The 17,052-nt window shown below is 37.6% G+C and overlaps 1 protein-coding gene across 5 annotated transcripts in view; it reads left to right on the plus strand.

The window, feature by feature from the left end:
• The window catches only part of LRBA (LPS responsive beige-like anchor protein), a 748,625-nt gene that overhangs the window by 158,394 nt on the left and 573,179 nt on the right, over positions 1-17,052 (plus strand). For all 5 annotated transcript variants that reach the window (XM_040251453.1, XM_040251452.1, XM_040251455.1 and 2 more), the window contains exons 23-26: positions 11,206-12,264; positions 13,223-13,395; positions 14,498-14,651; positions 15,042-15,222. In XM_040251453.1, the coding sequence (XP_040107387.1) occupies positions 11,206-12,264; positions 13,223-13,395; positions 14,498-14,651; positions 15,042-15,222 (1,567 nt within the window). The remainder of the gene's footprint in view (positions 1-11,205; positions 12,265-13,222; positions 13,396-14,497; positions 14,652-15,041; positions 15,223-17,052) is intronic.

The raw sequence follows: 17,052 nt of genomic DNA on the forward strand, positions 1-17,052 counted from the left end.
ATGCTTTAATCTTGTTGCTTTACTAAATAACTCAGTATCTTGAATCTTCTTCCACCATCTTTCTAACACATCATCTCTTACGCAGATCTTCTTAAATTTCTTCTGCATGATGCCTCCCCTTGCTCTTAATATTGCTCTTCTCTGTCTCGCAAATGAGTAATAATTAATGAGGGCCAGACTTAAGTGTCAGCCCCTTCTTGGTACCTCCAGGTATTTCTAGGCACAGGTGTACGTTTTCCGTATACTGCCAGTAGTATCTAAATTTTACTTTGAATTACTTGAAGTCTTTAAAGCATTCCCGGAGGGCACACAGAAGACATGAACAAATAGAAAAATGTAATTCCTAGAATAGGAAGATTCAATACCATAAAGTTATAATAGCTTTTCTCTAGGTTTTAAAGAAATTTCTTTAGGTTATTTTATAAAGCTAATGAAATCCCAAGGAAATGCCAGTTAACCATTTTTCTTTTGGAGGGGAAAAAGCAGAGTAAGGTAATTATTAAGGAACAGTAAGACAAAATAAACAAGTAAAAATATCCAGGAAGATTCTGTAAAGAGCAACTAGAAGGAACTAAGTCTTCTGAGGACTAAGTTACATGACCAGGTGTCGGTAATTTAAAAGGTGCAGTACTGACACATGAAGAGATGGGCTGACCAGGGGCTTAGAAGAGAAAGTCCAGAAATAAACAAAATTCCTTATAAGTATTTAGTATATTGTACAGGATACATCTCAAATCACCAGGGAAAACTTAAACTATCCATGAATAGTGTTGGGACAATAGAGGATTCACCTATGGAGGAAAAAAGTTGGAATATGAAGACATTTAACGTATGGATCAATTGAATGGACTGTGCTGCAGTTGGAGGGAGGAAGCATAAAAGTACTAGAAGAAAAGACAATTCTTCTGTAAACATTTGTGTAAGAAATTTCTCAGTATGATTTAGAATCTAGAACCATTAAAGAAAAAAAAAGACTAATTTTTTTTAACTAGATTAAAACATGCAAAATCCTTTGTGACCAAAAAACAAATAATACCATAGGCAAAGCCAGAAAGACAGATGACAAATTGAGAAAACTATTTAGGACCAGAACAAAGATAGCATTCCTTTTATGTAAACTTCTCCTAGAAATAGAGAGGGAACGACAACCTAATAGGAAAATGGACAGAAGACATGATCAAACAGCCCATGGAAAACTGAGTAAAAAGTACTTTAGATTTATGAAAAGATGCTCAACCTACTCATTGTAAGGGACTGCAAATTAAGAGTTCACCAAGATATATTAAGTGACAAAAGAACGTGTGAAACAGGATATGTAGTGGGTATTAATAAGTAAAACAGGTGGGCAAGTGAGAATTTGTATTTGTCTATATATGCACAAAAATACTCTGGAAAGATACATAAGAAATTAATAACTGGTCGCCTGACTTTTGGGGAATTGTGCAGGTGAGGACCAGTGGTGGGAGGGAGATTTATAGGCTGTCTAGTCTTTTATATTTGAATCATGTGAATTGTAGTGGAGAAATTCTTCCTTGACTCTCTTAAGATTCCTGACTGGACCTGAAAATTAAGAGATTATCAAGAGAAAAGTGTATGAATTTATTTAATATATTTAACATCAAGTGGGTGTTTCATGAGGAAGTGAAGACCCAAAGAAACAGTTAAGTCTGAGTGTTTTTATATTAGATTTGATGAAGGGTGGAAAGTCATGGATAAACATGGGAGGACAAAGGGTATGAGGACAGCCACCGCGGGAAAACCGTCAGGGACTGTCCATCCGGATTCTTCTCAGCATCCCTCTGTTGTTGAGAGGAGGGTGCGCTTTTTCCTTTGGGTTTTACCTACCTCTCACATAAGAAGCTTCAGGGACAAGGGAGTGATTCGAGAGTCCTTATGACCTGCTTCAGGGGAGGATAAAGAGGGCAGAATCTTTCTTATAAACACTGTTTCTCAGATTCCTTCATCTTAAAAAATAGTGTCCCAGTGTTCCATATTTTGGGGTAGTGTATTGTGAACTCTGTTAAAATATACTACCTACTTAAAAATAGTTTTTGAGCATATTACACGGTGAGTGTATAGTGCTTATCACATACGTGACTTGTTTTCCTCACAGGATTGTTTCTCTTTGTTATTGAACATATAATGCTGCTTTGGTAACTGATTCTTTTAGGTGGTTTTCTTAGAATGGGCTAGGCTTTATACTTGATATCCCTCTAGACAGGTTGTTTTTAGGGTAGCATTTAAGTGCTTAGGTTTGACCAGAATATTTAGATTTTTAACCAGGGTATTTTGCATAAAATAGATCAGTAAATATGTATAAGCTTATAAATACTTAATTTTCTTTTAAGCATTATGTCTTATGCCATTACTGTTGTAAGCTGTTGCATCAGAGTCTCTATAAAAGGTTTCCTCTTGTGTGGTTATGATCATTTTGAGCTATGCTTCCTAATATCCCATATGCAAGGATTCAGCTATTTTTGAAGAAAATTATGTCTTATTTATCAGCTGGGAAAGGTTGGTAAGTTAAGAAGTTAGCATATTATATACAGCTGTTATTCCAAAGGAAAATAACATCTAATAAAAACGATGAATTTGCTTACAAAAAGAAAGCTAATTCCTAACCATTGTTAACGTTTAAAATTTTATAGGTAAAATTTTTTAATACATAGGTTAGTAATGCTAATCTCTTAATATATTTCATTCATCTTTTATCTCCTAATTAGTAAATTTGAGTGTCTATTAAGTTGAAAGTAATGGCTAAAGAAACATAGTTATTAGCTCTTGAGTATCTTTCGGAGAAGGAGTCAGACACGACTGAGCGACTTCACTTTCACTTTTCACTTTCATGTATTGGAGAAGGAAATGGCAACCCACCCCAGTGTTCTTGCCTGGAGAATCCCAGGGATGGGGGAGCCTGGTGGGCTGCTGTCTATGGGGTCAAACAGAGTTGGACAACACTGAAGCGACTTAGCAGCAGCAGCATGAGTGTCTTTAACTAGTAGCTTATAGTAGTGATTTCCAAACATGGCAAACAGCTATCGATTAGCTATCAAATGATTGTGAAGATTAATGACTAGTCTTTTAGTGAAGTAATTTAGAACAATATCTGGTAATTAATTAGGAATTATCAGTCACAAATACTTTTAGGAAAACAGTATCAAAAAAGATAACAACAGCGATAATTACTCAGTTGTCATTTAGGTTTTCAACTATGGAGTAAATTAAAAGGCTTAAAAATCAGCTTCAAAAATTTTAAATGCATTTCTAATATTCATATTTGCAAAAAAAAAGAATAAACAAGTTGGTTTGCTTAGGGAAGACAAAGCACTGTTTTAGAACAGATTTGACTACAAATCTGTTTGTCACAAAAGGAAATACATTCCTGTGGCACATTAAGTATGCCTTTATGAAACTGTACTTTGTGTTGAATTGCAATGTGTATTATATAAACCATCTCCTTGTGCTTGAAAATTTAATGCTAAATATTACTTCCTAACCTATCTTTTCAAATGGCCTGTTCAAAGTTTCTCTCCTCAGCCTGAATACAGTTAGAATGTGAGAAAGAACTACATTACAGAGACATATGTATTATGTTTCACCTTTAGAATGAATAGTCTCTTAGCAAGTGATTGAAAGACAGTCATGGGAAGTTGTAACTTAAGTGAATACTCTTCAGAGCAACATGAAAAGTCTCTCTTTAAGAGAGAGTTTGTGATAGCAAAAATATGTCTCTTCTATTGGCCCTGAAGGGGACATGGAAATCCAAGAGGAATTCTTCAAGTTGTTTATAAAGTTGCAAGGAACGTCACTGCATAGAGCACTGCAATGGGCTACAGGTATTATGAAAGTTTTGTTTCCCTGTTGCTACGATGTTAGTAATCTTAAAAGCATTAACATAAAAGTGAATGATTTTTTTCAGGACTCTTATTCATACATTTTTTTCTATTAAGTTTTTATCCTATTATGCTGTATTTGCTGTGTGCTCAGTCACATAGTCATGTCTGACTCTTTGCAACCCCATGGCCTGTAGCCCGCCAGGCTCCTCTCTCCATGGGATTCTCCAGGAAAGAGTACTGGAGCAGGTTGCCATTTCCTACTCCAGGGTATCTTCCTTACGCAGGGATTGAAAACCCATCTCTTGTGCCTCCTTCATTGGCAGGCGGATTCTTTACTACTGTGCCACCTGGGAAGTCCATTTGTTTCCTATTACAAATTAAAAAAAAAAAGTATATATAGTAGTAGTATTTAGATGTAATCACATAGATCAGATATTAAGTTCTTGAAATGTCCATTAAATTCCTGTTGTATACCATTTTAAGATGATGACTAACATTCGTTGTAAAAATATATTCAGCAAGTATAATCATAACAATTTGAAATTTTTCCATACTGTTTTAACATACCGAATGAGTTTTATAGTGGAAGTAATGTAGGTTCTAACTTTTTAGTCTCAAATCTGTTCTATTTATTCTTCAAAACAGTGCTCTTTAGTATAGGAACATACTTGTTTTGAAATGGATGACAGTTTTTTACTGTTAAGTTTCTTTTGTAGCAGTTGAATTAGGGGATTAGTTGAACTAGGGGATAGCATTTCCTCCTCACATTAGGAGTGTAGCTATTGGTCTTAACGTAGGATGAAAATTATCCTTACTATACAGTGTCTCAGTTTGTTAGTTGAGTTAAAGCTGGCAAGTTAAACACTAACATTTAATGCATTTTGTGTTGAAACTCAACATAAATATGCCATGAAAGGATTTTGCAAAAATACAAAAATACCCAGGATACAGGGAATAGGAGTGGGGTAAATAACAGTCAAGTTTAGAGTCTGTGGATCAGCTGGGTAAGTTGTATTAATTTAGGTTTGGGGCCAGTCAGTCATAAGCTTAGTATGGAGAAAGCCAAAAATCAACTTCATTTTCATTAAAAAAAAAAAAAAGTCTCATATTTCTCAGAACTCACATCCCTCAACTGTTTGAAGCTAAAGATTATGGCTTGTATGTGCTGCAAGCAAAAACCATTAAAAACATTGAGTAGAACTTTGATTTTGACATCTTGATACTTTCCCCTACTGTATGCTATTGGAAAACAACCTCAGCCTATTCTGCGAGACTTTTAGGGAGAGTAACCAGAGGATTACTGGTCTTGTTTTATATTAGCAAAATGGGAAGGGTGATTAAGAGACTATGTGTTGAATGGAAAGGTGACGCTTCCATCCCCTGCTTCCCACCTGGTTCCTAAAATATAGCCACCAGACCATTACCTTGCAAGCAGGACTTCGAGGATGCGGCTTTGGGTTGTCTGTGTGCCTTCCTGTCTTAGGCCCCACCCAGATCATTCTGTGGTAGAGGTACAAGTTGATTACCTGCTGTAGGTTAAAAAGCTTTCTAACCCCTTGGCCTTTAGCTCCGCCTTGTGTTAATCATAAGGAAAGAACCAAGTTATACAAGAAAGTTAAGGAAAGCCTCTCATTCAGGAGATAGAGACAAAGCAGATAAGTGGTAAAAGGCAATTCGGAGAAAACAGATAATATAACGAGAAGAAACTAGATGGAAGAAAAACAGTTAACATCCCCGGACAAATGAGTAGATTCTAAAACATGAAACTAGAATTGAGTCCTGTTCTGTTTGATATTAGTAATCCACCACAGCACCTATTGAAAATTAATGATAGTTGTAATAATGTTACGCACATACATGGCTTATTTTGTATATTGTATCATTTTAAGCATTTTACATACAAAAACTCATTTAATCTCTCAATGACTACATGCTAATAATGTGGTACTATTACTATACTGTTAAGGAAGCAGTTAACAGTAAAACCTCTTGCCAATGCAAAAATATCCTCTCCTTAAAATGTAGAAAAGAATTTGTTGTTGTTCATTTGCTAAGTTATGTCTGACTCTGCCACCCCATGGACTGCAGCATACCAGGCTTCCCTGTAGAAAAGAATGTAACATTATTATTACTAAATAAAAAGTGTTACATTAGACTATGATGTGTGTATATCATAGGCAATCCACTAAAGAGATTACAAAGGAAAAAATAAATTTCATTCTTTTATATGGCCAGATATAATCCATTACATACATGTTCTTGTTTTTATTAAAAAAAATAAATTCTTGTGTATTTTTGACAAACTGGGGGTTACATCTTGGAAGCAAGCACATAGCTTAAACTCTTATAGAGACAGGGCACCATCATTCTTGATGTATTTGAAAGAAATGGCTCCAGTGCCCCCAGGAAAGATATCCTAGGGATACAAAACTAGCAAGAGGCTTATTATCTTTTAAAAACGTTTAAATACATCTCCAGGTACCAGAGAAAATATTTCCAACTTCAAGTTTTCTATAGGAAAAACCACAGGGGAGAGAGGAAATTTCCTTTCCCTTTTGACACCAGAGAAAACTTTAAACTATGAAGTTTGTATTTGCCTGTCTCAGAAAGGAAAAATAGGAGCAGCAGAGAAGTGAAGTGCCTAGGGCAGAGTCACATAGGAGAAGTGGAGACCGCATTCAGTGGTTAGATGAGGCACTTCCCAGGTGATAGAACCAAAAGACAAAGCAGGTGGGAAATCGAGAAAGGGCAGGAAGAGCAGAGGACCAGTCAGTGCATTGTCGAAAGAGAAATCCTGGGAAGTGAGAACAGGGGAGAGAGAGGGGATGGGGGTATAAATTAAGTTATTCAGGAAAAATTCTCAGAACCAAAGGATATTCATTAGTAGGTTGGAAGGGCCCAGTGGGTATTTAGCACCATGGGTCAAAATAGACCCGTACCAAGAATCATTGTGGGAATTTCAAAGCACTAGGAACAAAGAGAAGACTTTGTAAAATTTCATGAAAAAGAACAAAGTAAGTAAAAATAAGTCATATGAATGTTCATGAATCAGAAATACCTCTCAGACTTCCCAACAATAAACACAGAAAGAAGAAGACAATCAAGACGTAACTTTCGTATTCTGAAGGTAGATGTTTTCCAGCCTGTGATTTTATCTGACCTTCAAGTGTGAAGGTAGAGTAAGTTTACCCTTCAGTTCAGTTCAGTCGCTCAGTCGTGTCCAACTCTTTGCGACCCCATGAATCGCAGCACACCAGGCCTCCCTGTCCATCACCAACTCCTGGAGTTCACTCAAACTGATAGCCATCGAGTCGGTGATGCCATCCAGCCATCGAGTTGGTGATGCCATCCAGCCATCGAGTTGGTGATGCCATCCAGCCATCTCATCCTCTATCGTCCCCTTCTCCTCCTGCCCCCAATCCCTCCCAGCATCAGAGTCTTTTCCAATGAGTCAACTCTTTGCATGAGGTGGCTAAAGTACTGGAATTTCAGCTTTAGCATCATTCCCTCCAAAGAAATCCCAGGGCTGATTTCCTTCAGAATGGACTGGTTGGATCTCCTTGCAGTCCAAGGGACTCTCAAGAGGCTTCTCCAACAGCACAGTTCAAAAGCATCAATTCTTCGGAACTCAGCCTTCTTCACAGTCCAACTCTCACATCCATACATGACCACAGGAAAAACCACAGCCTTGACTAGACAGACCTTAGTTGGCAAAGTATAAAAATTTCAAGCGGGCAGTGGAGGATATACTGCACCCAAAGGGGAGAATAGAACAAAGAAGATACAGAATGTAAGAAACAGGAGAGAGATGAGGGGATCTACAGGATTCCAGTGAAGGGAGGTCCCAGGATGGCGGCGTTGTAGTAGCCCTGTGATAGTCCATCTAAACTGGAATAGTTTGACTTAAGGTACAGTTATAGGGGGAGCTGTTATTACTGAAATGCCAGATGCCTTTGTAAGATCTTTTTAAAGCCTGAGGACAAATTACCCACCGGAGATGGGTCCATGTTCTCATGACTACTTGTCTTGACAGTGTGGTGAGTAGTTCTTATTCTCTCTAGTCCTGCTGCCTACATCACCTGAAGATGCTCACTTCACCCCTCAAACATGGGATCTATTGTGCTCTGCTTCTGAGAGTAGAATTGTAAGCTTAGAATTGGCAAATATAAAAAGAGTTTTTTTTGTTGGACCTTAGTTATGCTAAATACCCACTACCTGGCCCCCACTAGCCCTCAGAGGTCTTTCATCCTTTGTATTTCCCGGTGTTCCCTAATGGCCTTGCCTCTAGACACAAGTAGTCTTCTCTATCCTCTTAGAGAAGCCGGAACCCGCTCCAGTACACAGATCCTGTGCAGCTTGTCTTCTCCGGGAGCCTTAGTTACCTCTGGGAACGTTGGCCTTTCTTTTAGCTGGCTAGGGTTATGCTCTACTTAGTATCTCAATCTAAACATTCTAGGTATGTTTACCGTATAGGTAGTAAAACTATTAAAGTAGGAAACAATAGAAATACAAGGGTAGTGATTTCCTCTTGTTGGGAGTTGGTGAGGTTCAGAGTACAATTGGGGATGGACGCATAGTGGAATTGTGAGTTATGTTCTGTTCCTTGACATGGGTATAGGTACATGGGGCTAAAAAATGACTCTTTAACCATACATGTAGATTCTATATATTCATATTTATTGATATATTTTATAATAAAAATTTAAAAAATCCTCAATTTGAGTAAAGTCAAACCCATGGTTATTCAAAGCTACTCATTCTATAATACTGTTGTGTTGCACATGATTATGTATTAATATGTCAGGACAGATATTATACCATGTATGCTGAGTTGCTTCAGTCGTGGCCGACTCTGTGCGACCCCATAGACGGCAGCCCACCAGGCTCCCCCGTCCCTGGGATTCTCCAGGCAAGAACACTGGAGTGGATTGCCATTTCCTTCTCCAACGCATGAAAGTGAAAAGTGAAAGGGAAGTCGCTCAGTTTGACTGTTGGCGACCCCATGAACTTCAACCCACCAGGGTCCTCCATCCATGGGATTTGCCAGGCAGGAGTACTGGAGTGGGGTGCCATTGCCTTCTCCACCATCAGAATACAATTCAAAGGCTTGTACACAGTTTATGATTCTCTGCAACCATAAAGCAGTGGCTCCATCTCTTACCTCATCATCTGCAGTCTTCTGGTGGTTTCTTGTTCCTGAAACATACCAAACTTACTTTGGCTCCAAGGCCTGTGCATTTGTTCTTCCTTAAGCCTGAAAGTTTTTCGATATTGGTGTAACTTTCTTTTTCACTTTCTCTGTTCAGACATCTCCAGAGACCTTCCCCAGTGCCCCCCCACCCCGCCTTTTTCTTAAAATTTTCTTATTATTACTTGACATTATCTTGTATGTTCGTGTGTTTATTTTTCATCTATTCCATTAAACATAGGCACTATGAACACTGTATTGTTCACCACACAGTGTCTGGCATGCTGTAGATAATTCAGTAAGTTTTTCTCGGATGAATAAATGAGGAATTCATCAATTAAAATAAAGAACTTAGTTCAAAGATGATAGCCTTCTGGGCACTGAAGAAATTGATATTTTATTAATGTTCTTATGCCATTTTACTCTTTAGTGTTGAATATAAGCATTTCATTTTGAAATATTCAACAAAGTTCCCCACATATTCAAAACTAGGAAAATATTTTAGTTTTAGATATACCACATTATGGGGAGACCCAGGTTCGATCCCTCAGTTGGGAAGATGAAGGAGGGCATGGCAGCCCACTCCAGTATGCCTTCCTGGAGAATCCCATGGACAGAGGAACCTGGTGGGCTACAGTCCATGGGGGTCACAAAGAGTCGGATATGACTGAGCAACTAACACTGTCACTATAGCACATTATGGCAAGACTGTACTGTATATGTCTTACGTAAAGGCTAGTTAACAGCTATAGAAGAAACTGGGTACATTGTGCATTATTTATGGTTTTGTTTGCATTATATCTGCTTGCATACATACTTGCGTTCATAGGCCTTCAAAAAGGCCTGTGAATCTTTGGGCATGGAAAATCATCTTTTCTTCTTTTTTATCTACCATCATCCCCCCATACTAGGGCTCAATAAAGGTTTGTTGACTACAAGGTTCAATTTACTGTGTTTATTATAATAATATAGGTTACATAACACTTCTAGCACTGATAAACTCTAATTATGCCTATACCTTCTGCATGTATTATATTTACTTTTTTGGTGATGTTCACATTGAAACTTGCTAGTGGCAGTCACATAATGGTGGCCGTGAAAGTGAAGTCGTTTAGTCTTGTCTGATGCTTCGCGACCGCATGGACTGTAGCCCACCAGACTCCTCCATCCATGGGATTTTCCAGGCAAGAGTACTGGAGTGGGGTGCTGTTTCCTCCTCCAGAGGATCTTCCCGACCCAGGGATCGAAGCTGGGTCTTCTGCATTGCGGGCAGAAGCTTTACCCTCTGAGCAACCAGGGAAGATTCCAATGGTGGCTATAATATAATAATATGTCATGAAATAACATAAACCTTTGACATTAAAATCACAGAACTCTCTCTTATACTTAAACCTTGAAATTTTTCCATTTAGTTGGGCAAAATGCTAATAAGCATGATATGGGTATGTTCACAGGGCTGAGTATATAGTAATCTTTTACGTACAGCTCTACCAGTGGATGGATGAATTGCATGGATGAATTAACTGGAACTTTCAGACCATTTGTGATCAGTTCAGCTTTGAAAATTATGATTGACCTTTGGGGAATGGTTGGATCTTTTTATTTCAGTGCTAAAAGAATGTATATTCTTTACCTTAGTATGAAGTTATTTTCATAGCTGAATAAATGCAGAGAGAGCAGCTATAATACATAATATATATAATATTTAAGTATATAATTTGCAGCATATATGAAGTGAACATAACTGATGTTTTTGATCTCTGCTGAGAATAAATCATGGAAAAATGGGTTTTCATTGCTTTTTAAACAATATATTACATAGTGCACAAAGCACTTTCCAATGATTCGTACTTAGATCTTGGTACAAGATATACAGGTTAGTAGAATAATGTACTGTTTTCCTATACATATGTCTTAAAAATATAATCTAAATAACTGTGTTCTTGTTATTGATTGATGCCATGCTACCTGTTAGCATTGATTAGCTATACTTTTTTTGATAATTTAGATTTTTGTGGTTGATACCTTTTATTTATCATTTGATAAGATGTTATAGATAATTGTTTCTTGCATCATATAAACCATGTGTTGGAAAAATTGAACCTTTAAATTTTATGTTTTGTTTGCTCTGTTCATTTATTTTTTGTGTGTATTTTGACTCTTTGTGTATTTTTTATCTAGGTCACTTTTGAAATACACAAAGAAAACCTTGCCAATATATTAAGGGAACACCAGGGAAAAGTCGATGAAGAAACAGGGCAGTGTTCTTCAAGTCCAGTTCTAGCAGTCTCTGGCATTAGCAGGGAGGTTAATGTTTCAGTAGGATCCCAACAATCAGATACAAAGGATTCTCCTGTGCCTTTTGATATCACTAGAAATAGTGATGAAAAGTCAAATATTGGACAGACAAGCTCAGTGGAAGCTGCATCCAACACTGAACTGCAAATTCCTGCTACATCTAATGAAGAAAGGACAACCGGGCCAGAAAATGAGGATTTACTGGATGAAGTCCCTTTAGAAGAAACACTGATAAATGAAACAGTTAATGCAGATAATTTAGAAAGATCTTCTGACATAACAGAAGCTGCGACCATTTCCTCTGATTCTTGTACAACTGGCAAAGATACAGTGACTGTCAATGAAGTAACTGCTTCCATCAGTTCTCCTTCAGAAGAAGATGCTTCAGAGGTGCCGGAATTATTAGATAAGTCTATAGTAGAGGAAGAAGATGATGAAGATTATGTAGAACTGAAGGTAGAATGTAGCCCTATTGAGGAAGCCGGTCTCCCCACAGAGCCCCCAAATAATAGTTTGTCTCCTGGTGCTTCTGAAGCCAGTGAGAGAGTGGATGCGTTTAGTGATGACCATAAATTAATATTTCAAGAGGAAGAGGCTGTAAGTAAGAAACAAACTGACGCTGAAACTCAAGATCCTAAAGATTCTGGAATCTTGCCTATGACAGCACCAGGGGCTTCAGCTGCCTCACCAGATGCTGCTGCTTCCCAAGCAGCCGTACATTCGGACATTGGTCATATGTTGGAGGAACAGGAGAAAACTAACTTCACTGGAGAAACCAAACTAAATAGTGATTCTCATGGTAATATCTTTGAGTCTCCTGCCACTTCTGAGCATAAGATTGCTAAGTTGGATGTTTCCAGTGTCGCTGCAGATACTGAGAGACTGGAACTGAAGGCCCATACAAACATGCAAGTGTCCCAGCCTCCTCAACCTGTGCTTGAGGTGATCATGTTTATTATTTCCTTGAACTATATTGGCATTGAGTTGAAATAGAACAAGTGTATATACTTGTATTTTATTTTGTTTTAAAGTTGGTTGATAACCTGTTTGCAATTACATAAATGTGGTGAATATGAAGATTTTATTTCTTATCTTCAGCAGAGTTTGATTTTTAGTGTGAGTTTGTTAAATGGCAGCTTTTATTGTTAGTTTCACTACAGTATCATTAAAAGTTACTACTTACAAGTTTCACTGTTAGCCTATTTTTAGCTTTTACAAAGCAAACTTTGGAAATACTTTCCTTTTGCCCTTTATTTGATGACCCCAGTTGTAGTTAGGACATTAGTTTTTCTGCTACCTTCCTGCAGAACCACCTGCTTTGTATAATTTTATGTACAAACTATGCAGTTTAAAATTGTTCTGTGAGGTCTGTTTGTGAGCTGCAGGAGCCTTTGTGAGATTCAGAGGCATAGCTTTCTTCTTGACCAGTATCTCAGAAGGATCCATGACACCACTGAGGCTCCATGCTGTCATTTCCCACTTGATTCAACTCTTACTGCTCTCCTCCTTCCTTTTTTATTGGCTTGGTCTTCATTCTGTTGTCTTTATTTTTGTTTTTTCTTAATTTTAGCTAATTCATAATCCAGATACAGCCTTTCTTTTATGTCAGTACTGAAAATCCAAAACTTCTTGATTCATGTATAAAATTCTGTATTAACTGGTGATAACACTAACATGGTTCCAGGCCAGTTACTTCTGAATTGTGCTAGTTTAGCATTTTTTGTAACTTTGCTTTAAATATATCATTGTTATTATTCATTAATAATTTTTCTCTTATTTGGTTCCTTAGTGTATTGAAATGTGAGTATTTGTTAGGTGAATTGCATAGAATCTATTAGATATTAATGCCTTCTTTTGCAGTTGAACTTACTTGATTACTCTTTTTAACTTTCTCTATTAGATGTCAAGGCAACAAGAGCAGCCAGGGCAAGGAACAGCCGACACAGTTAATGGACAAAGGAGGGATTCCAGGTCTATGTTCCGTATTCCTGAGTTCAGATGGTCTCAAATGCATCAGCGTTTGCTCACTGATCTGTTATTTTCAATAGAAACAGACATACAGATGTGGAGAAGGTTTGTCCATTTATTTATCATAGAAGATGTATATAAATTTTAGTCTTTGTTTTCAAAGAAATTTATTTAGTTAACATTCTGTAGTTAACTATAGTCATTTGATTCAAAAGTAGGATATAAATTATTTCTGTGGTAGGATTTTATTGAATTATTGTCTATTCTCTTACAAAAGTGAGGTATCATATTTATAGTACAAAAACTTGAAAATCAGAGATTTTTTCTTTTAAAATATTTGCTGAAGATTTTCTGTGATATATTTTATATCATATAATTTGCCTGAATGTACTCCAGTACTCTTGCCTGGGAAATCCCATGGGCGGAGGAGCCTGGTAGGTAGCAGTCCATGGGGTCGCTAAGAGTCAGACATGACTGAGCGACTTCCCCTTCTCTTTTCCCTTTCATGCACTGGAGAAGGAAATGGCAACCCACTCCATTGTTCTTGCCTGGAGAATCCCAGGGATGGGGGAACCTGGTGGGCTGCTGTCTATGTGGGGTCGCACAGAGTCGGACACGACTGAAATGACTTAGCAGTAGCCAAATGCATTTATTTCTAGAAGAAGTAAAAAAATGGGATTTAGGTAAAACATCTAATTTTCCAATTATTTTTACTATAAAAAGTCTGTGTATTTTAGATTATCCTCTGTTGTGTGATTTATGATTTTTAAAAGTGCCTAATTTGTTTATTGTTAGTTGTATTCTACTCTTATTCTGTTTAAAAACATCTCATGGCATTATCTAAGAAAATGTTACTAGAAAATTCATTTTTAATAGCACATGTAACATGATTTACCTCTGAGTTTTTGTGGCTTCAAATTTTGCTCCTAATTTAGGGTAATTTAGTTCAACTTTTGTATCAAGTGTAAGATCAATAGTATTTATTGTTCAGAACTGAAAAAAGAGCACAGATCGTAACCACTGATATGGAATGGTCTACATATTCTGAGGAAGTATATGCCCCCCAAAATGCCTGCTTGCATCATTATATTTCCTCAGCTTTCAAGATGAAGCGAAAAAAGCACCTCTTATGCTCCCTTCCCTCAAGTAGGCAACTGTGATTTCCTTTCTTCAGCATTATGAGTAAACATCATTTATCTTTGGACAGCCATTCAACAAAGACAGTTATGGACTTCGTGAATAGCAGTGATAATATCATCTTTGTACACAACACCATTCATCTCATCTCTCAAGTGATGGACAATATGGTCATGGCTTGTGGGGGTATACTGCCATTGCTTTCAGCTGCTACGTCGGCTACAGTAAGGACTTTACTATGTAAAATTGGTGGGAAAACATGACTTATATGTTCTGATTGATTAAAACTTAAATGTGGTGGTTCTGTAATTCAAAAACAGCAGAATCTGTTATAATTACTTGAAAGGACCTTAGACTCTGTCCCAGGAATGATGGCACTAAAGAATGTTTAATTATCAGGGATGAATTAGATAGTGAGGAATATGACTGACAGTGTTTCACCTGAATGTATGCTTTTGGTTTTTTTTTTAGATGAAATGATAAGGAAATTCCTCTGTTGAACTAGATTTATAACAGCCAAACTTTTTATAAAATTTAGAAATTTGGGGAATGTATCTCATAAAATTGAGCTTTTTCAGAATGTATATATAAATGTCAAAATTTATTCCTTACAGCATGAGCTGGAGAATATTGAACCTACTCAAGGGCTTTCAATAGAAGCCTCTGTGACATTTTTGCAGAGATTAATTAGCCTTGTGGATGTACTTATATTTGCAAGTTCTCTTGGCTTCAGTGAAATTGAAGCTGAAAAAAATATGTCATCTGGAGGAATTTTGCGGCAGAGTCTCCGACTAGGTGAGCTGTTAAACCCCATTACTTAGGAATTTACTTAAATTTTCAGTAATACGGACGTATTACGTTGAATATTTTCTTCCCCTGTTGGGGGGAAAATATTTGCTAGGCAGTTTGTCTTATGGTACTTTTAACTTCCAAAGAGTAAAGGACTGTGTGTGCATTGGCTATAGTAGTACTTGTAAGGGTGGATCGAGGAGGAGGATATGTTTTGAAAATTCTACAAAGTTGATTCTGATCAGCATTACTCCCCACAACCCCCAGTCGCCTTTTACTTTGAAGTACTGCTTCTCTACTGACAGAATGTGGTCCACATTACTCCCCGCAACCCCCAGTCGCCTTTTGCTTTGAAGTACTGCTTCTCTACTGACAGAATGTGGTCCACTGGAGAAGGGAATGGCAAACCATTTCAGTATTCTTGCCTTGAGAACCCCATGAACAGTATGAAAAGGCAAAATGATAGGATACTAAAAGAGGAACTCCCCAGGTTATTAGGTGCCCAATATGCTACTGGAAATCAGTGAAGAAATAACTCCAGAAAGAATGAAGGGATGGAGCCAAAGCAAAAACAATACCCAGCTGTGGATGTGACTGGTGATAGAAGCAAGGTCTGATGCTGTGAAGAGCTGTACTGCATAGGAACCTGGAATGTCAGGTCCATGAATCAGTGAAAATTGGAAGAAGTCAAACAGGAGATGGCAAGAATGAACGTCGACATTCTAGGAATCAGTGAACTAAAATGGACTGGAATGAGTGAATTTAACTCAGATGACCATTGTATCTACTACTGCAGGCAGGAATCCCTTAGAAGAAATGGAGTAGCCATCATGGTCAACAAAAGATTCCATAATGCAGTACTTGGATGCAATCTCCAAAACGACAGAATGATCTCTGTTCATTTCCAAGGCAAACCATTCAGTATCACAGTAATCCAGGTCTATGCCCCAACCAGTAACAGTGAAGAAGCTGAACGGTTCTATGAAGACCTACAAGACCTTTTAAAACTAACACCCAAAAAAGATGTCCTTTTCATTATAGGGGACTGGAATGCAAAAGTAGGAAGTCAAGAAACACCTGGAGTAACAGACAAATTTGGCCTTGGAATGCGGAATGAAGCAGGGGAAAGACTAATAGAGTTTTGCCAAGAAAATGCACTGGTCATAGCAAACACCCTCTTCCAACAACACAAGAGAAGACTCTACACATGGACATCACCAGATGGTCAACACCGAAATCAGATTGATTATATTCTTTGCAGCCAAAGATGGAGAAGCTCTATACAGTCAACAAAAACAAGACCGGGAGCTGACCGGGAGTTCAGATCATGAACTCCTTATTGCCAAATTCAGACTTAAATTGAAGAAAGTAGGGAAAACCACTAGACCATTCAGGTATGTCCTAAGTCAAATCCCTTATGATTTTACAGTGGAAGTGAGAAATAGATTTAAGGGACTAAATCTGATAGATAGAGTGCCTGGTGAACTATGGAATGAGGTTTGTGACATTGAACAGGAGACAGGGATCAAGACCATCCCCATGGAAAAGAAATGCAACAAGCAAAATGGCTGTCTGGGGAGGCCTTACAAATAGCTGTGAAAAGAGAAGTTAAAAGCAAAGGAGAAAAGGAAAGATATAAGCATCTGAATGCAGGGTTCCAAAGAATAGCAAGAAGAGATAAGAAAGCCTTTCTCAGCGATCAATGCAAAGAAACAGAGGAAAACAATAGAATGGGAAAGACTAGAGATCTCTTCAAGAAAATTAGAGATACCAAGGGAACATTTCATGCAAAGATGGGCTCGATAAAGGACAGAAATGGTATGGACCTAACAGAAG

This window comes from Oryx dammah, unplaced genomic scaffold (assembly GCF_014754425.2).
Source record: "Oryx dammah isolate SB20612 unplaced genomic scaffold, SCBI_Odam_1.1 HiC_scaffold_12, whole genome shotgun sequence".
NCBI lineage: Eukaryota > Metazoa > Chordata > Mammalia > Artiodactyla > Bovidae > Oryx > Oryx dammah.